Consider the following 27,585-nt stretch of genomic DNA (forward strand, 5'->3'; position numbering starts at 1 on the left):
AATCTAAACCCTCCCCCTAGAAATGGATGTCAGTGATTTTTTTCCTACTGTCCTGTGGGACTAATTGTAATTCCTTTCCTGGTAAGAAGTCAATGCCTTGCACTGTTTTCCCTGGAGATGGAGAACAGTTGTCCCCATTGTCATAAAGTAGCCTGTATGCTTCAAGAGTCAACTACTTTGAGCATAAACTTATTAAGGTTAACTCTGCCTACATTTTTTAACTTCATACAATACTGTGACTTTGGGGGAGCCCTGGGTGGCTCAGTTAATTAAGCATCCAACTCTTGATTTTGGCTCAGCTAAGGACCTCAGGGTTATGGGACTGAACCCGCGTTGGGGCTCCATACTCATCGCAGAATATGTTTGAGATTCTCTCTCCCCCTTTCCCTCTGCCTCTCCTCTCTCTCTCAAATAAATAAATCTTTAAAAAAAATACTGTGACTTTTATTATCAGATTTCTCCCAACCTTCATAACAAGTTGGGTTGTAGACTGCTGAATCCATAAATTCAGGGAAAATCATGTGACATGATCTGTACCAGTGGGGTTTCTATGCGTGCCTCCCCAGACACACTAGCTTTTCAGCCAGCAAAAATCTAGGGCTGCCCAGTGATTACCAAAATGTCTGCCCATTTCCTTGCCTTCTTTAGCTTTGAAGCTCCCTCTGCAGAGTTGTGCAATGGATATCAGTTCTCCATTGTGATTTGAAGTCTTCTATTTCAATAACAGTCTTCAATGTATCTATGTCGAGTGCCTGTGCTCCTTCTGCTGTATTTCCTTTCCCCATCCTGCCAGAGCCTTCCTGTCTGTGTGGCCAACTTTGGTCATGCTCAGATTGGATGCTCTGCTTGCCACCTTGGCTGCTTTGCTAGTATTAAAGAGCCATGGAATGAGGACTATCAGAAGACAAAGACTGGTTATTTCATTTACCACTTACTGTCCTTGGACCTCTTTAGACTTCACATTGCTCAAGGTTCAAGGTCACACCCATGAGCACAGCATGCAAACATGACCTTATCCAGCTCTTCCATGTACTCTCAGTCTCACCATTGAGATTTTTATCTCACCAGGCCATTATTTACTTACCTTGAGCTTCTTACTCTCTATGAGTCTGCCATGCAAATTCAGACACTGTATCTTCCTCTAGGCACGTCCTTCCTCCTGTACCCTATCACGCAGGCCCCCAAGTGTCATAGCTTTGAATATACCAAGTGTTATATATATTTTTTAAAGATTTTATTTATTTATTTGACAGAGAGAGACAGCCAGCAAGAGAGGGAACACAAGCAGGGGGAGTGGGAGAGGAAGAAGCAGGCTCATAGCGGAGGAGTCTGATGTGGGGCTCGATCCCAGAACGCCGGGATCACGCCCTGAGCCGAAGGCAGACACTTAACGACTGTGCCCCCCAGGCGCCCCCCAAGTGTTATATTTCTTGGAGATATGACACTTAACTTCCTAGACAGGTTGAGTCCCTCTCCTCTGTGTTCCCAGATAATGCCGTAGATACCTCTCCTATCGCCCTGACCACAGAGTACTATGATACTTTTATAGGTTTCTCTGTTTCATTGTAAACTTACTTTTTGCACCATCCTATGACCAAATCTACAATTTGTTTCACAGTCAGACTTCAAGCAATGAAAGAGATAAGTAAACGTGTACGTGATTCTTTAAGCAGAGGTGACTGTATGGCTCCTAGGACCGGGGTCGGGGCCATACTTGTCTTATTTATCTCTGGGTTAGGGAGGACAGAGCCAGAGAAATACAAGAAAAACAAGCCAACTGGTGCCCAGCCAAGAGTAAGAAACATGGCATACCTGATAGACCATTATATTAACAGCTTCTTCTTTTTTCTGCTCTGGAGGCCCTTGACTCTGCAGTAGATTTCGTACTGTTTCTTCCATCCTGAGAAACAAGCAAATACAAAATACATAAGGAATTTCTTTAAAGAAGAATTTGATTAACATGGGTCTATTCTAGTTAGGAGAACTATTTCTTTAGTATATTTTCTAAGCTGATACCTGGAAATCTATTTTCTCTTCTCTCCCCTTCATCCCCTATATTAGGAATCTGTCACGAAGTCCCTTAAAATCATTCTTCAAAATGTCTCTGAGTTCTCTCTCTTTGTCTTTACCATTCAGGTCCCTATGCTTGGCCTCCTGCATCTGTACTCACGCAAACATCTCCCAATATCCCTCTTCACTTTCAATCACTCCCTTTTAATTTGACACAATGTCACCACATTAATCTTCCTGAAATACCACTTTGATTTTTTTAAATCAATTTTCAAAGTTGACGAATATTACATGAATGCATTTTCACTGTGAACACACTGTTATGTCTTCCCAGGGTGGAAAGATCCTGTGCCAGCACACAGGATCTACTTTATCCTTTCAGTTACTTTCTGGTATTTCATGATGTGAATACACCATAAATTATTTAACTCTTCCTCTACTTATGGAACTTAAATTACTTCAAAATTTTTACTTTTAAACAATAAACATCTTTACACATATTGCCTAGTGCACATTAATTAGTATTTCTATGGGTTATATTGTATATTATAATATATTTCTATGGGTTATAATGTAATGTATATTGTATATTATATTGTATATTATATTGTATATTATAATCCTATTTTGTCTTTTATATCTATTTCCAATGCCCATTCCCCAATGCCCAAATGAGTAAAACAAACACACTCATTTCCCTTTCCGCCATTGTCTCATGTTGTTACTACTTCTTGAATGCCAAACTCTTGCATCATTTCATTTCCAACCATCTATCAAAATCTACTTCAAGTTTCAGTACCTAAGAGACATCTTCATTGCCCCCCACCATTTCTTTGAATTTTTATAACCTTATGATTTACATCATTCCTTCTATCATTTAAAAATTTGCTACTTTAATGCTCAAATATCTCATATATGTATGTTCTGTCTTCTGAAGTAAAATTTGGTAAAGGACCATGTCATAGATTTCTTATGTGTCTCCCTCAGTTACAGATAAAGTAGGTATTCAGTAGATGCCATTATATGAATCCTTTGTTCATTCATTTAAAAAAAGTATTAAGTAGTTACTCTGTGCCAGGCATTGACCGTGCATATTCTGTGTTTGAATGACCTTATCCTTGGGGCCCATCCATGAGGATACATGGACCAGACACTTAGAGCAGACACCTGAATTAAATGCACTGAACACAGTGAATACTCTTTGGCCCTTAACCTGAGTTGGCTGTTTCTTCTAGTCCCATTCTGAAGCATGTATTTTACTAGTTTAAAAGACTAGTTAAAAGATCAGCTTCTTTCTCTTACTGAGAGCTTCTGGCATTGCAAATTAAGGTCTCCAGCAGGCCAATGAATTCCATGAAGTGGCAAGACCATTACAGTAACCAAAGGAGTATAGTTCAAAATGCCAACATTTCTAATACGATAAAACTATTTAGCAGCAGAGTAAGGAAATTGCAGACCACCTGGGCCAGTCCAAATCTGGACTGTAACTGGGGAAATTCTGCGTCCACAGGGGATGGCACCAAGACCCACTCAGGGTTTCAGAAGACAGGAGACACTATTATGAGTACTCAGAGAATGCTTTGTCACACATTAATGTGAGCTACCTTCTTTGTGCATTCAGCCAGGAGAGCAAAATCTGTTCCCGGTATTTTCACAAGTCTTGTGTTATTAATGACAACAACAAAATTAAATAGTACTTTCAACTTGTCGAAGAACTCTCATCTATTAATCATTATAATGTACTTGTAAAAGATCAGTACATCTATGTAGTGGATAAGAAAGCAGAGACACAGAAAGGTTAAAGGCTTCCTCACAGGATCCTAGTTAGTTGGGTAGGTTGGACTAAACCATTTTTCCTGACTGTAAGAGAGCAACCTCTTTCCATTAGGCCTTATTTACATCCAGGAAGTGATTTCATTTTATTTTACTTATTTTTTATTTTTCAAAGGTTTATTTATTTAGTATATATAGAGAGAGCACAAGTGGGAGGGGCGGGGGGGGGGAGGGAGAAAATCTAAGCAGACTCTGCACTGAGCAAAGAGCCCAATGCAGGGCTTGATTGAATGACCCTAGATCATGACCCGAGCCAAAACCAAGAGTCAGATGCTTAACCAACTGTGCCACCCAGGCACCCGCAGGAAATGATTTTAAATGAAGAAGAGTCTTAATTCCTAATGACAAGTTACCTTGGTGAACATCTATGGGACAGCTGAGGCCAAAAAGGCAAAAACACCATTTCTGACCTGGGGAGAGCTTAAATACAAACTAAATTTGTATTTTAAAAAACAGGTGTGAAGAAGGCACAGATTCTGAAATAGTAAGTGATCAGAGCCAATCTCTAATATTCGATTTCACTATATGAAAAAACCAAGACAATCTCTTCAGTGGTAGCAGATTTTCCATGCTGTTTGCCAAATCAGTCACCAACAAGAAAGGTACTGATAATGGTGATGAGTTGCCCAAGATCAGGCAGTTTGTGCAGGACAGATCAGGGACTGGCCTCTGGTTTTCTAAATATTCATTAGCACGGAAGCTGCAGGTCTTTCTTCTTTTAATCCACTTTTCATTAACTTATAAACATTTGGCTTAAATGTGTCCCAAATGTTAGACTCAGTTAAAATAAAATCTTGTCTTCTTTTTCATAAGTTAAAATATAATTCTGTCAGTGCATATCTTGCTGAATTATCTCCTCTGTATAATTAAAAGTTCTATGCACAAGTTGTTAGATCAAAAAGAAAAAAAAATCTCTTCACCTTCCCCCATTCTTCTTGGCTTTACATTTAAAAAGGAAAAAGTTAAAAAAGAGGTGGGCAGGAAGTTGTTAGATTCTCAAGCAGCCAAGACCCACAGTAATACTATGAACATTTTTTCTGGCACTACTTCATGATTAATTAAAACCAATTACATTTCTAAGCTACAGCTTGGAACAGAGTTGCAAGGACCCACCCCAACCTTCGGTAAAAAATTAAGTTGTCTCATCTTTTCATAACTTTTATGAATCTGGTCATAGAGAAAATATTTTGAATCTATTGAAAAGATACTATTATTTATTCCCTGATGACATCTTCTTTTTTAAATTCTCATTTAACAAACATCTCTATTTATTTTCCTGAAGACCAAAGACTGTGAAGCATTATCCATTGTCGTTTGATCCCCAATGACATTTTACTTCATTTTATTATTTTGATAGCTGATGTGTGAGGGTTTGTGTTACCAGTCTTCACATAGAACAGCTCTACAATCTCTTTTCCAAACGTGGCTAACAGTAAGCCAATTCCTTTTTCCAGGCCAGGTCTAGGCAGAGATTTTCTTTTTTCTTTTTCTTTTATTTTCTCTCTTTAATTTTTTTTTTAGCTGCTGATAATTTAATACCACCCTTAATCAATGTCTTCCAGTATTTATTTATTTATGTATGTATGTATGTATGTATGTATGTATGTATGTATGTATGTTTGGTCTGATCTGTGACTAAGTCCCTTCTTCCCCTAAATACTTGTCAAGTGGCTGTCAACTAAAAATAAATAGGCCAAAATTTTGCTTGCAGAGATGTAACAAGTTCTAAAGTATATTAAGTGAACTATTTTTAAAAAGTTAAGTCCTACACAAGTCAGAGAAAAGAAACTAAATTCATATGTCAACACTGTATTTCAGAGAGCACAGGTATAAATGTAAGAGTTTTTGCCTAATGACATGCTAGAAACTGATCAGAATGCTAGACTGAAGTGTTCTTTTGTGACTCCTATGATCAGATACTCAGTTTAGCATAACTTCATTTTTGACAGAAATAGAACAAAGTAAATGCAAAACAAGAAGCCACTCTCCCCAACTCAAACTGATAACTGATGGGGCTCTTCCAGCTGAAAGCTGAACTGAGTCCTATTTCAAGAAATATTCTAATGGGTGCTAGCTGATTAGTCACATAATACATTAACAATGAAATTACTCAATATCCCCTCATTGACTTTTCTGCGAGAGGTTGCAAGATCATAACCCATTCATTTCTGCCTTATTAATGATCTCTGAGTTTCTTGAGGTCCGTGGCTCTGCCTTGTTTATTTTATCTCTAGCAACTGAGCATAGCTACTGTTACTGGGTAGGTGGTCCATAAATTCTTTTTGAGTGAATGAGTGAATCTAATAGTTTCTTCCCTCATCCATGCCCTGGCTCCTTTTCATTTCCCCACAGACCTATATGCAAGTCTGAGTGGCCAGAGAGAGTAGTGACAAATGAGAGGCGCCAGCAAGACTGGAGAGTAAGTCTTAAGCTGTGACACTTGGGGCTAAAATGCCGGGCTCCTGGTCATTAGCAAAACAAACCAACCATCTTCCAGAAATAACTCCTTGCTCTTTTTGTCACCCTGAATATGCAGTCCACAGTCAGTGCGCTTCATCTGCAGCTAATTAGCTTAGAGGCCTGAAACAGTCCCTAATGAGACCAGGGTTCTAGATTCAGTCCCTAGCCTGGATACCCTTCAACACCATCGGACAACCTCTGTGCAGACAGTCCACTGCTCTGCTGCTGGGGCAGAAAGCACAGAATTATCTTAATGAAAAACATGTTTTGCAGGACCTCCCATATCATTTGCTTTCAATTTCTTTCTCCCATTCTACTCCCATTGCTTTGCTCAACAACCCATCCTACCTCCCCATTTTAATTGCAGTGCAAAGCTTTCTTCAAGCTTCGGAGTGGAGAGAAAAACCTACTAATTTTCAATTCTAACAGGAAACTGTTCATGTGGAAACTCTGCTGGTTTAGTATAGGGTTCCGCCCAACTGAACCATCTCGTTTCCTCAGAAAATGAGAGTTTCCTCACTTACAAACTAGCACATCTAAGCATGTAAGCGGGGACAATCCCCAGGTCGGCTGTGACTTTGATGTTCTTAACCTGATCTTTGCTTATCCCCGCTGCAATTGTTAGGAACAGTAAATCTACACTGAAGATAACTGAAAACTGCCCTGAAACCGAGGCTCACTCTGGATAAATGTCGGAGTGCCGGAATCTCTTCTTTCTTTCCTAGATGATATATTTTTTTAATTCAGCACAAATTTTGCAAGAATAATACTGTTGCCCAGAAACCATAGTGCTCTAACTCACTCATGGGGCTGCAACACCATTCATAAACAGATTGAAAGGTACTAGTCCAATCTGAATTACTGCATCATATTCACTTCAGGGCCATGTGTATGTGAGCAGAAAGCACCATAAATTTTCCCATAGGCAGGCCGGTGCTGATCCTGCACTGGAAGCTCACTGCATGGGGAGAGGCAGATATGGAGAAGGCAGGGAAGCAGAGATATGCATTCGGGGAAGTCCCATTCTCCACGTGGAGTTGAAGGGAATCACCTTAATGTCAACAGGCAAATCGCAAGTGTTTTTGCTTGACGGTGGTAGAACATGGATTTGGATTTACAGATTCACGTGACTACAGAGTTCACACATATCCAGAAAGAAAAAGAGAAAGAGGGAGAATCCTATCTGTGCGAGTGAGTGCCAGAAAGAAGTGTAGCTCAGTAGTTTCTACTGTCCTGGTTAACACTTTGAAGGCAGGATTTACATTATATCCCAAGAATCCCTAAGAGGTCTACAAAACCGGTTACTTCTCTTAATGGAGTAGACGCTTTAATTAATGTAATAACTGCTAATTATGATGATGATCATGTTTTATTACTACAAAATAGTTAACAATTCATAAAACCACCCAAGTCCAGTCCCATGAGTTCACCTACTTAACTTCTAAATCTATCCTTGTAATATGTCCTAATAGAATTCTTTGAAATAATGAGTTTTCAGAAATAAACCCAGATTTAGTTCTTTTTAAAAATTTTCTTAAGTAGTCCAAAGCATGAATGTTCTTGAGCCTGATACAGCTCAGAAAAGACTTTGAATTGCCAGGATAAGTACTTTTAATATAAATGTGTTATTTGGGGGCTAGATCTTTATATCTCAGTATTCAAATTTTAGGGGAACTCTGAAGATAGCAGATAGTTCAATTTATTATTGGTCTTCAATATTTATTCTTTCTAGCCACTGTTGATACGAATAATAAAAAATATTGAACATAACATGAGAATAGTCACTGGATTTTAATCAGAGGCTAGAAAACTAATGTAACAACTAGAAGCAGCATTTTCCCATTTCTTAAAATGAGAATTTTATAATTTTACCTTAGTCAAAGAATAATACAATGTGGACCAGACAATCAAGATTTCTTTCTTAATATTCACTGGGCTCTTAAAAGTTTAAATACAGCAATATGATGATGTTAGATACTCAAAATGAGGTTTGCCATGTTTCAGACAAGTTACCTCCATCTCTATAGTTGTAACTGTCTCCTCATCAGATAGTTATAACCCCAAAGAATACACCAAACAGATGATACTCTATTCTCTCATGCTTCAGGATCTGTTCAGATTTGACCCAGAGAAAATTAATAACTGAATGAAACGATTAGACTTGGTTCTCACTGGCAAACTCATCTTGAATTTGATTCTCATTTTCCACACCTTGAAGACTTTTTCTTTTTTTGGACCTTGACAAGTGTTAAGTCATTAAAGCTTAGAAACATTGAACCAACAGTCACACTGGATCTGAAAAATGTACAAGGCAGAACAGTAAGTAACTGGAGGCAATCTTTTTTTTTTTTTTTTTTTTTTTTGTGAGTGTGTCAGGGAAGGGCAGGAAAATCCAATTGGCCATATTTGATATCAAACCGTAGTGTTAAATTTTCTGGACAAAAAGGTTCAATCATGGCAGAGAAGTACATTAGGAATCCACAAAACTGGCTTCTGTAGCCTCATGAAGGCCAATAGGGCATTCTTCACTGGGCCTGCTCTTTAAATCACATACTTATTGTGATGTTTGATCCACGATATTTCAGAATGGCTTCTCTTAAGCAAGCAGATATTACACAACCGTAGCACACCCAGAGAAGTGGTGTTATCAATTCCTCTCCCAACCTCAACTCCCGTGGCATAATATAGTCAGTATATCTCAGTCACCGGCATTCCCTAAAGTGGCAGAGTTAGGTCTGGGGGCAGATATTCTTACCAACCATGTAACTTAGGAAAAATTACATTTTCTGAGCCTCAGCTTCCTTGTCTGCAAAATGGGTATTTCATGCCAGCTCTCCATACCCCAGAGAGATGTTATGAGGATTCAATAAGACAAAATGTAAAACGTTACATTCATCAGCACTTGTTTTTACTGTGGTTCTAAAGACAGTTCTTTCAGAAATCAAGACCCTTTGAATCAGAGATCTTTTGGCAGTGATATGAGAAGGGCAGGGAATAGGCTCCTTGGGAGTATCAGCCAAGCAAGTTGGGACTTTATGGAGGCAGCCACCTTCTTTGTCTTTTCCAGAAAGTGTAGAGAGATAAACCATGTCTCTCCAACGTTTCAAACAACAACTGGTTTGGAGGATAAGCTACTGTGTTGGTCATGATACTGTAGGTTACCCTTGAATAACAACCCCAACAGCTCGCTGACTTAAAAAATAACTAAATTTCTTATCATCACAAGGTCTGAGCACCGCAGCAGCCAGTATTCTCTAGGGGTAGAGTGGTTCTATGTCCTGGTTGCCCAGGACAGTCCAGTTTATGTCTATTGTGCTGGCATAATTATTAATAGCACCTTTTTTTACTCCCAAAATCTCCTGGTTAGATGCTAAATATTATAATCTCCCTGTCAATGGAATAACTCAAGTACTCAGGCTTCCCTACCTTTTCAACATGAAGCCTTAGTCATCGCTGGGAAAAGAGAAGCTGGAGAATGTTGTAGGGATTTTTACTGCCTCATTCCAGAAGTGTCACTTCAGTTTGGAGGCTATTGGCCAGAACTAGTCCCATGGACCAACTAACTGCCACGGTTGGTGGTAAATTTTGTTTTCTGAGACCCTAGCAAGGAAAAGAGACCCAGTTATTGGTGCAAGTATGGAAGACATACTTGTACTGTCAGAATTGAAGATGTATATGGAACCACCTCCCAGTGACTTCCTACCTTGCCTGTGTGACTATACAAAGTTGTCTCTAGGTGACTCAGAGCCCAAACTCAAGAAAGATAAGAAACACCTTGTTGGTCTCTTCTTATTGGGTGCTACTTATCTCCCTCTGCTGGGCACTGAGCTGTCACTATTGAAACTCCTCTCACTTCCCAGCTAGATATTGATTGTCACCCTTCTTTCATTCATGCCAAATTGATTGCCAGCCTATGCAATTAGTCTCTCTGAGCATTCTGAATGACCCACAAATGTGTTCCCTCTGATCGAGGAATCTTCAAACAAACACCTTCAAAGTCTGCTTTGCTTTGAAGAACACACTATCAAGCTTCAGCATGACAGTGGTTAGTCATGTTTTTTGATGCAGCTTATTTTATAGTAAATTCTCTCAACATGGAAAAACAGCCTGCATGTCCACAAAACTTGCGTAACCTTCCAAATTTTATTGGCAAGAAGATGGAAGAGATGGTTTCTTAGTGGTGTTAGTGGAGGGAGACATCTAATGTTTCACTACTCTTCACCCAGCAGTCCTTGTTTAAAATATCATCACAACTTAAGGTATGGCAATAACAGGCATGTTTGCTTCTTAGAAACTCTGAACTGTAGAAACTTGTCAAGATTTAGCAAAAAAAAAGTGAAAACTGGAGAAAAGAAAACTTAAAATCTGCTTCTATACTAGATTAAAAACAAAAAAAGGAAGCATCAGAGTAATATGCCTTCCGTATTACTTCCCAGAGTAACATGACACTGGGATGTCACAAGAATGCATTCTGTCAATCATCATAATCATCTGATATTTGGATAGAGATGTTTCTGCCAATTACCATAAGAAAAAGGAGATTCACTGCTTGCTCTCCTTGCCTATCCAAGCATCCTTCAGGCTCCAGCCTAAGCCCCACCTCCTGCTTTCCTGGTAACTCTGGCCCATAGAAGTCTCTTCCTAGTCCACTGAAAAGCATTTTCCCTGGGACATTCCACAGGAATATCATGAAGGGTTCTCATTAGAAGTTCAGATTCCCAGGTCTACCTGAGACCCAGTAAACCAGAATCTCTGGGAGGAGAGGCCAGGAATCTGTATATTTTACAAGCATATTCTTGCACATTAACCTACGAGAGTCTGTCTTATTCTCATGTCCTCCCAAAACACTTACCCATATACTAGCTGGCACTGTTAAATATCATAAAAACAATTTCATGTCCAGGTTTCTTAGTTTTACAACTATTTTGTTAGCTTGTTAGGGGCTCCAGTGTATATCTCATGTCTTTGTCTTTTTTATTTTTTTAAGAGTTCCTTATTTATTTTAGAGAGAGCCAGTAAGCATACATGGAAGTGGGGGGAGGTGCAGAGGGAGAGGGAGAGAGAATCTCAAGCAGACTCCACAATGAACGTGGAGCCCAACACAGGGCTCAATCACACAACCCTGAGATCATAACCTGAGCTGAAATCAAGAGTTGGATGCTCAACCAACTGAGACACCCAGGCACGCCCGTGTCTTTTTCTATTACCCAAATCATGCAGTGGAGTATCAATTTATCCTCAGTGGGTGGAACTTCCCTAAGTTGTGGAGTTACTTCATTTGGGGTATACACAATGTCGAAAAATAGAGGGAAAAGCATATTTAGATGAAACTAATTTTAATTCCAATGGCAGAAAACTTAAAAATAACACCTTCTGTAATATGAATAATTATTTGCTCATTTATTCATTCACTCACTTATCGCCTCATTCATTTACCTATTTCTTTATTTGATAATAATGCTTATGATGTGTTTTGTGTTCTAACTAGCCACCCGAGTAAAGAAAAACTGCCAAGTGCGGGACACAAGCAGACCACCAATTACCCTACAGTGTAATCAGTGTCAGAAGAAAATGCCATGGAGGTAAAGAGACATAAGAGGCTAAGAAAGGCTCTCTGGAGGTGTTGATACAGGCTAAACTTTGGGAAATGAATAGGATTTGGCTTGACAGAGAAGGGATTTTCAAACACAACTACTGATTTGGTTTGTCATTTTACATTGCTTATTGTGAGTTTTCTTAATGAGAAATATACTTTACGTGTGTGCATACTAGTCTGTAGGTCTACGGAAAGTAAGAGTGCTCCATTTTAGTTTGGTATAGGTGTTGGCATTTTAATTAAATGCAAAGCTTTTTAAATCATTGTAAGCCAAATCAGCTAAGGCTCTTCCAACTGAATTACATACATTTAAACTTACCTTCATTGATTTATAGAAGTTTATTAACTACATTTCAAACAATGTCAACCAGAGCCTCTAGGTAATGCTTTCCCTGCCTTATTGTGTTCCCTAGACATATGTATTTTCTCCCAACAACTTGAGATATTTAGGTTTCCTCCAGTATTTAGAGTATGTCCTACTTGGCCTGAGGTATCTATGAGAAAACAAAGAATGACCATATCAGAATATCTGTTGCTAAGGAAAAAAAAAACAAAAAACTGCTCTGGTAAAACTGATACCAATAACTGCAAAGTTCCCCAGCCACAAAGTTGACATTAAATAAAAGCCGATTGTCTTCAAGTATTTCTTATCGTAGAATACAAGTTTTTATACAGCACTTTTATTGCACATTCCTGCCCAGTGAAATAGATGTTGAAAAATACAGTGACTTTACGCCAAAATAGCATCCATTTATCCTTGAATTGTCAATGCTACAAAATGAAAGCAAGGTTACTTGGGGGGAGGGGAGGGCAGAGAGCCTATATATTGAAATTAACTTCAAAAAGTAAATTTTCTTTGATAAGTAAAAGCACACAGAGAAAGAAGCACACGTTTCAAATTTAATGTAAAAGAAAAAAAATAACAGAAACTAACAAAGATAAACACTCCAAATCTGCCAAGTGATAAGATTTTTGAAATTGGTGAACAATAATACAGTTCACCCTTGAACCACGTAGGGTCTGGGGCACCAATTCCCCCCAACCCAGCACACTTGAGAATCCACGTATACCTTTTGATTCTGTGTAACTTAACTACTAATAGCCTCCCGTTGACTGAAAGCCTTACCAATAACAAAAACAGTCAATTAACACATTTTGTATATTATATGTATTATATACTATATTCTTACAATAAAGTAAGCTAGAGAAAAGTATGTTATTAAGAAAATCATAAGGAAAAGAAAATACATCTACAATACTGTACTGTATTAAAAAAAAAATCCATATGTAAGTTCACCCGTGCAGTTCACAGCCCTGTTGTTCAAGGGTCATCTGTGCACTATACTGATGTAACTACTAGAAAATACCATGACACCATGCATAGATTATATACAATGTTAACTGTTTTTTTTATCTTAAAGTTGTGTTGCCTTGAAATGTTCAGATCTATGGTCAAAGTCCTTTTCCTGCTCCCTCCATACAAACACAGGAAACGGCGAGGACCTTGGCTTCCTGTCCATCCATGTGGTTTTATTGTCATATTGGCCGAGTCTATAAACCTACGCTAAACAAGTGTCAAAAACAAGTAATAAGCAGCACATTCAACTTTCTTCCAATCATCCTTGCCTCCCCCAGACAAAGAAGAGGAGCACGCTTAATTGTGAAGTGCAGAGACTTCTTCCAGATTGGGAAGGAGAGGGAAAGAGCCCCTTCTGCAATACCCGGCTAGAACTTGGGTCCCCTAGGACTTAATTATCTCTCTTTTTAGGCTATAATAGGGGCTCTAAAATGATATTGCAGTTTTTTCTACAGCCAAGAAATTGATTAGTAAAGTTGTGTAAATCAAATGTCAATGTTCTTTTTATGTATGAGTGTGGCCCACAACCACAGCCTGCAACAGAACGTTGTCATTATCACCCGACAGTTAATAAGCATAGCTATTTGGGGCAGGAAGCACTTCAACACAGGAGGAAATTTGTATCCGCGCTGACTGGTTGTGTTTTTAGTGGTGCTTATTTCCAGATTTTCTACGTAGATAGATGGGATGCTTATCACTCTGAAAAACACTGCTGTTGTCCTTGCTTTGAGACACCATACTCTCTGGGGGAACTCAATATGTTCATGACCATCTCAATGGTAATGCCAATTAGAAAATTCACAGATGTGGAGGTTTCTGAGCCCTTTCTGCCATCGCTACTACTGGAACTCTGGATTCCATCCTTCCCCACGTCTCCTGGACCTTTGCTTTCAATCTGCCCTTTTGGCAGCTATTATATCTCTCTTTCCAAGAGCTCCTATTTTCATCAAATGTCAAATAAATTAACATAAACTTTCTCCAAATGGAAACTTCTATCCGCATTCTCCTTTTGCAATTTATCCATCAACTTTTCTCTCTACCCTCTCCCACCTATAGTTTATTTATTCTGCTTTCACATTTTCCCTACCAAATCTGCCTCAACAACTGCCTTTAATCTGACTTTTGTCCAGACCACCATGCTCAGGGTGGTTTCCCATCATCGATGGACCTGAAATGATCACATTTAATACTCTTTTCAGAGTCTTTTGGGTTAAGCGATTTGCCTGTGTTGGCGACCTCTTCCTTCTCAAAGTCTCGTTTTTGCTACCTTCCTGACTACGCTGTTCAGGGTGCCCTTCCTTCCTATGTGAACACTTCCCTGCTTCCTACTGGCATCTCCCTCTTCCATCACCAAAGATGCCACACCTCATGGTCAGGATCTCAGTCTTCTGCTCCCCCTCTCTTGCCTACCTCTCTCCGTGTCCATCCTTCTCTCCAATCTCATCTATACCTCCTTTGCTTCAGATTTTCAAATCTAAATCTCCAAGCCTATATCTGGCTTTCCAAGAGGCTACCAGACAAGCTCAACTCGATGTCCTGCCAGAACCTAATGTACATTTGCCACTCACCACATCTTCCCTAGACTCCCTGCCCTGTCCTGTCTTCTCTCTTGGACCCTGGGCAGCCTTGCCAGCCTCTCCTATGCTTTCCCTGCTGGCTCAGCAGCAGGAAGCCTGGGAACCGCATCTTCCCAGACTCTGTTGCCAGCTTTCTGGTTTTGTGAATGAGGTGCACTCACAATATTTTGGAAGCTGAAAGGCAGCATATGTTTCTCCTCCCCTGCCAATAGTGGTACAGACCATGTGGGTCTGCCACAGTTGGCTGGACTCTGCGCTCCCTGTCTGTCACCTCTCTCCAGGCTGCACAGCTGCTGCAGTTCACACAGTTTCTCCACCTTTTGCAGCATCAGCAACCTCCTAACCGGACCACAAGCCCAGCTTGACCCAGACAGCTAGTAGAGGCACCCTGACTTTCGCTCCTTGAAGCTTCTGTTTGTCTTACAGGCAAATACTTCTGTGAATTAAATCCTTCTGCACTGCAAGTAGATTGGCAGGTCTCTTTTTCTGACTGATATTTGAATCATCATCCCTAGTTACTTGGGATGAAAGGTCTGCAGCCTCTTTTCAACTGTCCCCTCCTTCCCACCACTTCCAAAGTGCTGCCAATTCTTCCTCTTCAATACCCTCCTCTTTCCTTGACCAATGTCCTTGCCTAGACTACACTTCATTTCCCGTTCTTAAACTTCTCTGAAAGTCTTCTTTCACCTGCCATTAGGTGGGGATGGTAAATCTTCTTCAAACAATCATTATTACTGTTTCAATAATTTAGTTGAAAACCTTGCATGCACTCATCCTTGCAGCCTATAGGACAATGAGTGATCCAGGAAGCAAGTCATCTGAAATACCTCCTTCTTCCTATGACCTTATTTCCCCTCTTTTCCTCCTCACATGCCATATGTGCAATCATTCCTGGCCATATGGAATTCGTTCTTGCAATATACCCCTTGCTTTCGAGCCTCCAGACCTACTTCTTATTATATTCCCTTCTATAATGTGACTCTCCTCTACCCCCAGCAAAGCCCTTCAAATCCTTCAAGAATCAGCTCAAATGTCACTGGAAATCCACATATCCAAATGGATTCCTGCAACATTCTCAACCTAACCTATATAGCTCATCGGACTCTTCCAATTTTTGCATCTTAACAGGTGTGCTGTCCCTGTGGCACATCAGAGGTGCCACATAACTTTTATTTGAACTGTATTCGCTACACTAAGCTTAAGTCTCTGGTTTGGCAAATTGTGAAAACCAAAACATGGGAATGAGTTATTGACCATGTCTGTAACCTAGACTAGATATCAAGATCTGGGTGTGAAGGTCTTACTGAAATTGAAGCCTTACCTATTCAATATTTAATGTTGTACTCCAGTGAAACTTCCAAATTTCTTCGCCAAACTACAGTTTCATTGTGACTATTGCTTAAAATTAGTGGATCATGAGATCATAAACTTTTCTCATGTATAATTTTTCCATTTCAAGACTTTCTGATTTATAGGCAAGATTCTAAATGTGTAAATGCATATGTGTGTGTGTATGTATAGATCTCTTATATATATTAAGTTGAACCATATGAAACTGCTGATATTTAACCATTTTTGATCTATGAGTTTTGTATGGTTCAATCTAATAAAAATACATTAAAAGGATTTTTGTTGTATAGTTACATTTCACAGCAGGGTTTGCTTTATGTAATAAGGCATAATAAATGAGTGCACTTAAAAACAGATACACCTCATGGGAAAGGACTTTGATAATGACAACAATAATGGCAAATACTTATTATACACTTACTGTATACCATCCATCATAGTAAGAATGTTACATAAATTATCTCTTTCTCTCTCCCTTTGTTTTCTTATGATAACTCAGTTTTAATCACCACTTGATGAAAGAAAAACCTATTGTTTGAAGTGCCTGAGTAACTCAGTCAAGGTCACATAGCTCCTAAGCAGTGGAAGAATTTGAAATTAGAAATACTTATTCTAGAGTTGCTACTTTCGACCATATTAAAAAACAAAACAAAACAAAAACTATTTTTCTCCTGGAGTCTTTTGTTTCCTTCTGGTAGCAGCAGGAAGAATAGTGAAAAGAAATCAACCTTAAGGAAGTACTCAAATGTCACCTCCTCCTCAAACCATTCCTTGTCCACTGGGGCTTTGATCTGTTTAGTGTATTTCTCTATAGTCCTTCATCTTTTTCCCCCTGTATGTTGGACTTAGCATATATTGCCTCCTCTCATAAGTCTGTATACATATTTAAATATCCCAATTAAATTGTAAAGCTCAGATAGGACAGTGAGCATGTCTAATATACTTCATTTCTCAGAGCAAGGGACAGTGACTTTTATTTCCATCCAAACACAATCTACCCATCCATCCATCCATCCAGTAATTATTGGGTGTTAACACTGCCGAGTGCAAAGAACACTAAGATAAAAGACCCAGTCTCTACTCAAAAGGAGCTTACTGCTGGGGCACCTGGGTGCCTCAGTCAGTTAAGCATCTGCCTTCAGCTCAGGTCATGACCCCAGGGTCCTGGGATGGAGCCCCTCATAGGGCTCCCTGCTTAGCGGGGATCCTGCTTCTCCCTCTCCCCCTGCCTGCCGCTCTGCCTACTTGTGCTCTCTCTCTGTTTCTCTGTCAAATAAATAAATAAAATCTTTTTTTTAAAGGAGTTTACTACTATTTCATGGGGGCATGAACAAGTGTGTCAACATAAACAATGGCCCAGTTTGCATACCATGAGAAAGAAGAGTGCAGAGAGGTGAGCCACCTAGCAGTGGGTGAGGAAGGTACTTTACAGAGAGATTTAAAGAACTGATACTGTTTGGGGGAAGCCTATAGAGGTAAAGGAGGATTAGCCAATGGAAAAACATAAGAAAAACATGCCCAGAAAGAGGGAAAGGTGTGTACAAAGGCACAAAAGAGCCTGGAATATTTGGGTTCCTGTAAGTGTTTGGTTTGGTTCAAAATAAGGAAATGGGAAGACAGTTGGGAGAAAGAAAGGATAAAGGAATAAAATAAAATTTGCTCTTGAATTTACAAAAATTCACACAAAAGTGAAAGCAGTGGTCCCATGCCAACCAATAAAACCAGATAAGCCCAGAGCATCTGTTCAGTAGCCAGACTGATGTCAATTACCTCAAGGCCCAGGCCTATATACAAGAGACCCTGGTATGTGGGAGGTAAAAGAGTCACTATCACATGAAATCTGATGATTTAGAATGGATTTCTGAAAGTTGGAAATACAGCCACATGGATAAAAAAGCTGATGAAAACAAAGATGGTCCTATTTCTACCTGCTTTGGTAATAGAAGCTCTTTAGCTGAACAGATGGTACATTTCACCAAAATCTGATGGAAACAAATCTTCACAGGCCTTCTGTATTAAGAAATAATTTAGCAGCCTTCCCCAGAAATTTGGCATGTTTTTTGTCTAAATACAATATAATACAAAAAACTGGTCTTTTAATAAATGGTCTTTTATTTAAATAGTCTTAATGCTAGAGAAGAAACTGTGGTCTGACTGCTATCCAAAATGAATCATAATAAAACAAGAGGAGGTTTTCCAAACCTGGACGTGTTCCTAACAACATTCAGCATAAGGAAGGATTTTATTATATTTCTTAGAAGTACGTATCTGGAAGGTTCAGGAAAAAGATAGCTGACTCTGGACAATAGAACAGAACTAATGGCCACATCCAAGGTGATCAGCTTCACAGAGAAGGCATCTGCTCGCCTAACTAGGAAAATGTATTTTGATGGGAAACTAGGAGATACAGTAATGCAATATTTATGGATTCCAACTCAAATGAAAACACCTTTTAATATGTAATCGAATGACATAACAAATTTATAATGCCTTTTCCATTTCATAAATTTGCATTGAATAATGACAAAGGGCAAGGAAACTACCCCATTGTTAACTGATATGCAGAGTAAAATGTGTTCAATATTTATATTCTTTCCACACCAATCTTCCATTTTTATTTATATGATCATTTCCTGACAAACGTAATATGAACAATGTCTGCAGAATTTTTATTAACAAAGTGCTTAGACAATACTGTCGTGCCTATATAAAACCATCTGCTAATGTCTGATGTCAAAACCTATTTATATATTTTTTTCCTCCCCATGTTTTCCGAAGGCAATCATTTCCCATTAAATTAATCCTCACCACCTTCAAGGCATTTGAGCATTCTTCTGGCATTTCACATTCTTTGGGAAACCCCTGGGTATTCAGATTCATTATGGAAATTCCTAAAACCAAAGCAGGGTCAGGGTTTGGAAGTGTAATATACCTTTCCTTTCCTAATGTAGAACCAGAGGGCTATGCACAAATACAGTATTTCATTTTGCAATTAAGTTCAGGTGAATTATTCAAACTTCAAAATGTGAAATATGCCATGATTACCATTATTCAAACCCCAGTAATTCTCTCTCTCTCTCTCTCTCTTTTTTTTTTTTGAATGGAAACATAGCTGAAGGTGCCCGATTAGTAATGAACAGAGAAAGGCAAAGCATTCTTGCCTGCAGATTCTAAAGAAAAATCTTTCTGAACAGTTTAAATCTTCCTCATTTTACTGGACTGTAGAACCATTCCACTGACAAATCCTCATGCTCCAGGACATTTTTGTGCAAGTTTCTCCCCTCCTCCCTGCCCTCTTCTCCACATATGGGAGCAGTGACACTGAAAAAAGCTCCATGAGCTGTAGTGGAAGCCTCAGAACATAACTTTAGAATCAAAATCGTGCTTTGCAATGGGTACTACTTGTCACCTATCACTGGATTTCTCGGGGTCATCCAAAATGGTTAAAAAAAAAAAAACCCAAACAAAACACGAAAGAGCAGCAAATCAAAGCTCTTAAAGGAAGGCAAGAAAGGGCAAGGTGAAGAGTCTTTTCAAACCTTTCTGAGTCCTTGACTCAAGTCCAAACTCTCCAGGATGCTCTCCTTGACCTCTTATATCTTGCTGATTTTTGCAACCTAGCAACTCCTCAAGCATTTGTTGTCCGCAACACTATTCTATCACTCACGTCTTATCTTCTAGCGTTCCTGCAATTGCCCTGGATGTGTGTCCTGCTGATATCCCAGCCCAGAGAGAACATGTTCATCTAACTTTCATTCCTCCCATGTCACCTAGGGGAGCAGAGGGTCCCCTTACTCAGACAGTGGCTACCAATCAGGTTGACTTAGGAAGCCAAGTAGAAGAAGCCTGAGGTCCTGTGGGCACACTGCCCTGTTGTCATTTTGTTTTAGAGTCAAGCCTCACCCATCAGACTAACTGCAGGTTGGCTATTAAGGTGTTACCTTCCTCAAGAGACAACACATTATTTGCATAAGGATCATGATGAAGAGGCAGGAGTATAAAATGTCCAGTACTACTATCTCTTGTTCCAGAAAGCCAGACTTCTCCTTCTGCTAGATTTAATAGCTCAGCATCTCAGTGTCCTCACCTCTAGGACAGAACAGACACCACATCTTACAGGAGGTGTGAAGATGACAAGAGTTTAAAGGATGTAAAACTCTTAAAATTGTACAAGAGCTCCTGTTGCTCATGTTCCTAATAGCATGTTACCATTTGCTCTGGAGTCTAGAACAATTAGCAAAAGCCCTTGAAAGACAGGCTCCTAAGGCTTTTTTCCAGTTTGCTTTTTTTGTGAGTATTCAGAGACAGGAAGAACACAAATCTTCAGCTATAGCAACTGAAGGGAAATTTTACCTTAAAAAGAAAGCAGCTCATGGTTGGCATTATATAAAGACACAGAGGAGTCCTATGAAGTGTGAGGAGTGGAGGATATCTAAAAGACTTCCAATCCTCTAGCCTAGTTGATTTTCAAAAGTGACCCTTGAAAGATTCACTTATAAGCTTAAATTATTGCCTACTAAAATGCAAAGACTCTTGGAAGGAAAATATATTAATGAAGGAAATGGGCCTAGCCATAGGAACGAAGATAAACTATGCTGTATGATACCATGGAATTTGCTTAACTTCTTTTTTAGCAAGTATAAAATAGGGATACCTTATTGAGTTGCAATTCAGAGTGGAAATCCTATAAGGAAACCACATAGTAGAGTGCCTGGTATACAGAAGGCACTCAATATGTTGCAGTTCCCATTTATTTTTATTATTTCAACTCACTGTGAGTAGTTTACCACATAATTCTGAAGCAAACACTAATTGATAGTGAAAGGTAGCAGAATATGCCACCACAGTATCTAACTGTAGGAACTCAGGATGCACCACCCCAAAATATAGCACTTTGGTACACTGATTATTCTGAGCTGTAGGCCCTTGAAAAATGGCAAATTCAGGAAGAGGTTTTCTCTGAACTCCTCTTATCTGCCTAAAGACAGATCTTCTAGAAGCAACTCAGTTGTCATCAGTTCCCTGTGTGGGAGTCTCATCAGCCACAGAAGACTGACTCTCATTGCAGGGGAGGAGACTAGAAGCCCACACCACACCCCGACCAAACATGTCACACTATCATACCTCCCATCTATTCTCCTAAGTGCCCCTTCACCTTTCCTAAAAATCATTTAGTCTCCCCAAAGACTGCTACATTCCTCCTGCCCTTTCCCTAGTGAGATGATATTCAACCCTGAATTCTAAAGCCACCTCTTTGAGTTACTCATTTTCCCTAGGTATCACCCATGTAGACACGAGGTATACATGTTAGTAAACTTCCACTAATTTTTCTCTTATCAATCTGATTTTATACAAGAACTTTATTACAGGAAGGTAGAGGGAAAGTTATTTTTTCTCCCATACAATAGGATAATATGATAGAGGAGACAGAGAAGAAAGGAGAGGGCACAGGCCAGAAGTGCTAGAGAATCATAGCAGCAAGAGGCCAGTACAAGCAGAAGACGCTACAGTTGAAGCAAACTTCCTCTGTTCTGAATGCCAGGGCCTGACCTGCGTGTGACTTTGTCTCTCCCTTCACACTGCTTTACACCTTAATTAAAGCTTCTTAATTAAGTTCTAGAGAAGAGTCCTTTGAAAATTTAGCCGTTGACTCTGATTATTCCTTGACCTTGCATCCTTAGAAAAGAGTGATGAAGCCACACAAGATTGAGCAGGAGGCACCTGGGTCACCCCGAAGTGACAGGAGCACTAGACTCAACTCCAGGGTGCACTGGGTGCACCTAATCATACTCAGATAGTTGGAAAAGCTGCCCAAACTCACAACATGCAAAAGAAGGAAGCTTATCATTTGAAAACACAGCTAATTTTAGATAAAATCACCATGGAATAATGATAAAAATGTAATCATCTCTGAAATGTGTGATCATTACTATAAAAATGAATCCTCCACTTCCATCTCCAGGTTTACCCTTTTTTGGTAAAGTTGAAAATGCCTGCCTGGGTCAGACCCTGTGCACTGCTAAGGGAGCTGTGCTAGATGTCAGCCTCCTGCTTTCTTGTCCTGGCTCTGTCACTAACCAGTCATGTGGCCTTGGGTGAGTGAGGAGTTTCTGTGTTTCTCTTTCCTCATACTAAAATTTGCCTGTCATAAAATAGTTGCTCAATAACTGTTACATCCTGGCTAGTTATAACTGAAGTTATTTGTTAATTCAACAAATATTTATAAGGCATTTAGCACATATTTAGCATGGCCAAGACACTGACTCACTCAAGACTTTGAGTGAGTCCTTCCTTGTTCAACTGAAGGTAGGAAGGTTGCTAAGAAACACAGTGTAAAGAACATTAGTGATAAGCTATAGAGTTTGGCCTTGATCCTACAGTTAGATGAGAAACATTGAGTGTTTTAGAGAAGAAAGCTATTTACCCAAAGAGGTGTTTGTGGGAGCTCAGTCTTGTGGTGGTCAGCTGGAGACTAAGGACCACTTGGTCCAGATAGGGGATGAGCTGGGTGGAGATTACAGTGGGAAACAGGAGAAGAAAAATAAAGAAATATGTAAAAAAGACACTTAAAGGATTCAACAGGACTCAGAAATAATGACATAAATGAATAAAGATGAAGGAAATCCACAAGGGACTGCATGGGTTTGGGTGGGATCCCATAGAAGAATTTTAAGAAGGGAAGCTAGTTAGGGCCTAAGACTGTAAGTTTGTTTTTTAAATTTTATTTTATTCTATTAAAAGCATTCTGCCCTTTGAAAACCAAAACCTTGAGAGAATAGAACTTGTTCCAAATAAAAACAATGTAGTGAGCTGCATGCAATAATGCACAAAGCACAGGCCAGGCAGAAGGCAGGCTGTACGAATAACTCTGCCTCAAGGGGTGAGGGACATCATTACCTCAAAAGGTAAAATCTGAGTGGGGTTGTGAAAGGTGGAGAGGCATTCAGCAAACAGACAAGGGAGGAAGGCTATTCCAAGGAGAGAGAGCACATAAACAAGGATGCGAGGGTGGAAAACGGTAGAGTCATGATGTCGGAAAACCATGCCAATTGTACCCAGATGGGCAATGTCAATGGCTGCCTATCTTGGTAATGGTGCATATGCCAAAATAACCTCCCCATCTACCTTGGAGCACACACTAGATCTCCACCCAACACACTCCCTTAACGAGGTCCTGTGAAATAAACAGTTCAGGCCAGCCTTCTGCTACTTGTGAGGGAAAACAGATCAGCTAGCCATGACAGGAGCAAATATTTTTGATGCATTATGCATTTTAACATTTCAGAAAGTAATGCTGTTAAAGAAGAAACAGGTCATAGGATGCAGAGATTTTACTGGAAAGAAGCATGGACATATCTGATGCCTAGAAATCTGGGTTCCCTAGCAGGGAATGAATCTGGGGAAGAGCAGGAAGAAACTGGATACAGTGGGCCTAGAAACAAGAGAAGCTCAGAAATGAGCGAAGAGATCCCTAGAAGGGGAAGAGAAAAGGAAGAAAGGTATTCTTTTGCTTATTTTAGATTTTTCATGGGGTTGAATATATGCTAGAATGTTTATATCTAAAGCCTTGATGATAAATTTGTCTAATATATTTCTATTTACGAATGTCTTTCTCTCTCTCTGTATGTATATACATCTAAACACATAATGTGTGTATGTATACGTACATGCACACATGCACATGATACTTATCTATGGATTTTATTTGGTGTTATGCAAATTTTAGTTCTTGAGCTAAATAAAGGGCAATGGTATGCATACTTCTGAGATGATCCCCAATGATCCCTGACTCCTGTTATCTATATGAGGATAATGTCTATTTCCCTTGAGGATAGGCTGGATTTAGTGACTTGCTTCTAACCAACAACATACAGCAAACTCAACGGGATATCACTTCTGTGATTATGTTACAAAAGTTCGTGACTTCCACCCTACTGACAAACTCTCTGTATTGCCTTCTCTACTTGCACGCTTTGATGAAGCAAGCTGCCATGTTGAAAAGGCCCGTGTGGCAAGGAACTGAGAGCTGTCAATGGCCAAGCTGCAGCAAGAAAGTGAATCCTATCAATACCAAGTGCTCTCGGAAGACAGTCTGTCCCCAGTCAATCCTGGAGGTGAAGGCAGCTCCAGCAGATGCCTTCAGTACAGCTTGTGGGAGACCCTGCAGCCCAGGATGCAGCTAAGTCATGCCCAGATTCCAGACTCACAGAAATTGTGAATGTGTATAAGTTTTAAGGTACAGGTTTGAGGTAATTTGTTATAGGCAATGGATTACCAGCATAAGGGCCAAGTGTTAAAATATATCCTCTTTACTCAAACAAGGAAAACTGTAAAGTTTTCCCCATATTGACTCTGGCCAGCAAAAGTCTCCTAGATAATGAATATTTTTCTCTCATATACTTATATATACATTCTACTGTAATTTATTTACATTTCTTCATCCTATTCCCGTCTCTTTGTTTCTCCTTCAATTATAAGGTTTGGTTGCAAACCTACCATCTTTTCTATAATCAGTGACGAACTTCTTTCCAATGCAGATCTTACACTGAGGACTAGGTCTCTTTGATATATTCAATGTGCATCCTTTATATTTGAGACATATATAGATGTGTTAATTGCTTCTCACTGACATGATTGTAAACTATGAAGGATATCTAATCACAGAGTGTAAAGATCTATGACCCAAACAGAATTGCTTGTACTTCATAGCTCTTCAATGCATATTTGGAATTAATTTTGCAGATATAGTACAAGTACTTCATAGCTCTTCCATGCATATTTGGGACTAATTTTGCAAATATAGTACAAGCTCTTTCATAGCAAGTTCAAAGGACTCTTGAAAGTAACTTACACAAAAGAGAAATTAGTGAATGTCTTCATTTACTACACAGATTTGAAATAAATAAGTCATATAAAAACATACTTTCCCTTTATGTATGTTTCAGTAGAATATAAGCTAAGGATGATAACCACTGGACCTGCATATGGTATTAAAATAAAATAATTCAAAGGGAAGTTATACTCATACCTCATAGGTCTATTAAAATATATAGTGCTCATTATGCAATAAAATAATAGACCTTAATAAGCAAATACAAACTACGGTATTTTATTTAATTCTGAAAATTTAGAGTTAACTTATCTTTTACTAAGGATAAACAAAACATTTTTTAAAGATGTTGAAAAACTCATTTACTTGTATTTAGCACAGCAAATGTGGAAGAAAGTTACACACTTATTTTAAACAATTATAATTTCCCAATATTGAAAACAACAGCTGTGGAAGAAACTAATTAACATGATTTACTATATAATCATTCTATCATTATATGCTATTTAGAAATACAGTAGCAAAAATGAGTGGTTTTCTTGTTTGTGCTCATAAAAAGAACTGTTTTCTCAATCTTCTTATGTATCAACTGTACTTTAAAAGCATTTTGTTCATTTATGAGCAAACATTTTATGATACATTTCCTTGGATTTTCTAACTCATTCCCCATTGCCAGGTACAGCTGTTTAGTATGTGCGTCTAACTGCACATACCATGTGACAAATAAATCCAGTGCACATCTTCCTGGAGTGATAATGTATTTGACTACGTGCCACAGAAAAGATGATAATGGGTCTGAAAAGATAACCAAGTCTTCTACTTGCCTATTTCTGACTATGCTTTTACGTGTTTTGCAAAGAATGATAATACCAGGTGAATTAGTCCAATTACCACCCTAGAGAGAGGGACAAAGAAAATGAGTTCTCTCCCTTCACTTTACCATCCTTATTACCATCCAATTTTCTCCAACTTATTCCTCCCACTGCCTTTTGTGGTTGAAGTATGATGTAGCAAGAAGATTTAAAAACAGGCAAATATCCAAAGCATTTTCCTACATTGGGTAAAATGTTTCTCAGTGTCTGTATCTCCAAAAATAACCAAATGCTGGCTACCTATAGCATAAAGCTATTAATTAGCCAGCATATCATCTATTTGATATATTTTTATTTTCCCTTGTTTTCCTTTCAAGGCTAATTATGATTTATGAGAGAGCAAAGACTGATAGTTTGTAAGTTTCCAGAACCAGAAAACGAAGATCATGTCAGTCAGTGAAACATGACTATATGTGAGAAAGAATATGTGCAGATGTGATGAACAAGGTATTACTTCAAATTTCTGAGTGGTCAGTATCTGTGAGAGGTACAATATACTGTCAGTAAACTCTGCTGGGTCCTGTGTATAGAAGTGAGTTTTAAAGGAGAACCTGACACTTTGTTAATTATGTCATGAACACTCCACTAAATGTTAGCAAGGTGTAGGCCTAAAAAAGGTAAGACCAAGAGGAGTCTTCAGAACTTCCTGAGTAACTATAGTTCAGGATTAAGGTAAAAGAGGATTTTCTAGCAGAATCTGTTACGGATATTTCCACTGGAGCCACAATAGACCCAGTTCACTCTTAAACTCTAGGGGTGATGGTCATTGGGGTTGCCCAGTGATGACAGTACATTTTCTCATCATGTTCATCTAAAAACCACAGCCAACTACATCTGTTCTATTTTTGTTAAAGAACACAATCAGGAGTCATTGTGTACTCACTTTCCAGAAACTTCCCCTGCCTTGAGAAAAAGAGGAGGCATTATAGAAAAAGATAAGTATGACAAAGAGTTCAAAGATTTCAGAAAACCAACTGCCTTTCAACCTGAAGGGTATTTTGCTGCCATCCTGAAAAAAACATGACAATTTCTATGGAGGAAAAGATGCAGCTTTCTTTCAAGGCATTTAAATTTGCCTTATTAGATTCTATTTTTAGTCCCAGGCATTTTAAATCAAAGGAGGGTTTGTCTGGGAGGCTGTCATGGCTGTGAGAAGACCAAGGGAGCGGAAGGCTCCCACGGAACTATCCTTGGTGCTGAATTCACATCCTTTCTGCCAACACCCATCTTGCCTGCTATTTTGATACTAATCTCTCCACAGACAAAGTCCTCATCACTCTAGTCCAGGGTGCTCATTTGAGATACACTGCCCACTTGACAGTTTAGCCAAACAGAGATCTAGCCATACCTCTAAGGAATCCTGTCTCTTCTGCCCTCCCCTACCCCTGCCTAACTCACAAAGTAACTACCATGGGAATTCACTCCAATGTGGCACATGAGGTAGCTGTGAATCATGCTGTTGAGTGGGGGTAAGAGACACAATGCTTTGGGACTAAATGCACTTAGGAGAGCAACACATTCAGCAACAGTTAGAACAGCTCTTTTCTCAAGTGATAATGCTGACTCCCTAGGTCTGCTTCTTCCTTGAACTAGTAACCATGAATATGACTTGTGACATCAAAACTCTCCCAAGCATTGGGATGGGAGGGTTCTACTCAGATCAGTTCACACACATCACCTAACACATAGCACCCACAACC

The 27,585-nt window shown here is 39.2% G+C and overlaps 1 protein-coding gene across 7 annotated transcripts in view; it reads right to left on the reverse strand.

The window, feature by feature from the left end:
- NCKAP5 (NCK associated protein 5) overlaps positions 1-27,585 on the reverse strand; it is a 933,280-nt gene that overhangs the window by 299,882 nt on the left and 605,813 nt on the right. For all 7 annotated transcript variants that reach the window (XM_057317349.1, XM_057317357.1, XM_057317348.1 and 4 more), the window contains one exon: positions 1,813-1,900. In XM_057317349.1, coding sequence (XP_057173332.1) covers positions 1,813-1,900 — 88 coding nt within the window. The remainder of the gene's footprint in view (positions 1-1,812; positions 1,901-27,585) is intronic.

The sequence above is a fragment of the Ursus arctos genome, unplaced genomic scaffold (assembly GCF_023065955.2).
Source record: "Ursus arctos isolate Adak ecotype North America unplaced genomic scaffold, UrsArc2.0 scaffold_1, whole genome shotgun sequence".
NCBI lineage: Eukaryota > Metazoa > Chordata > Mammalia > Carnivora > Ursidae > Ursus > Ursus arctos.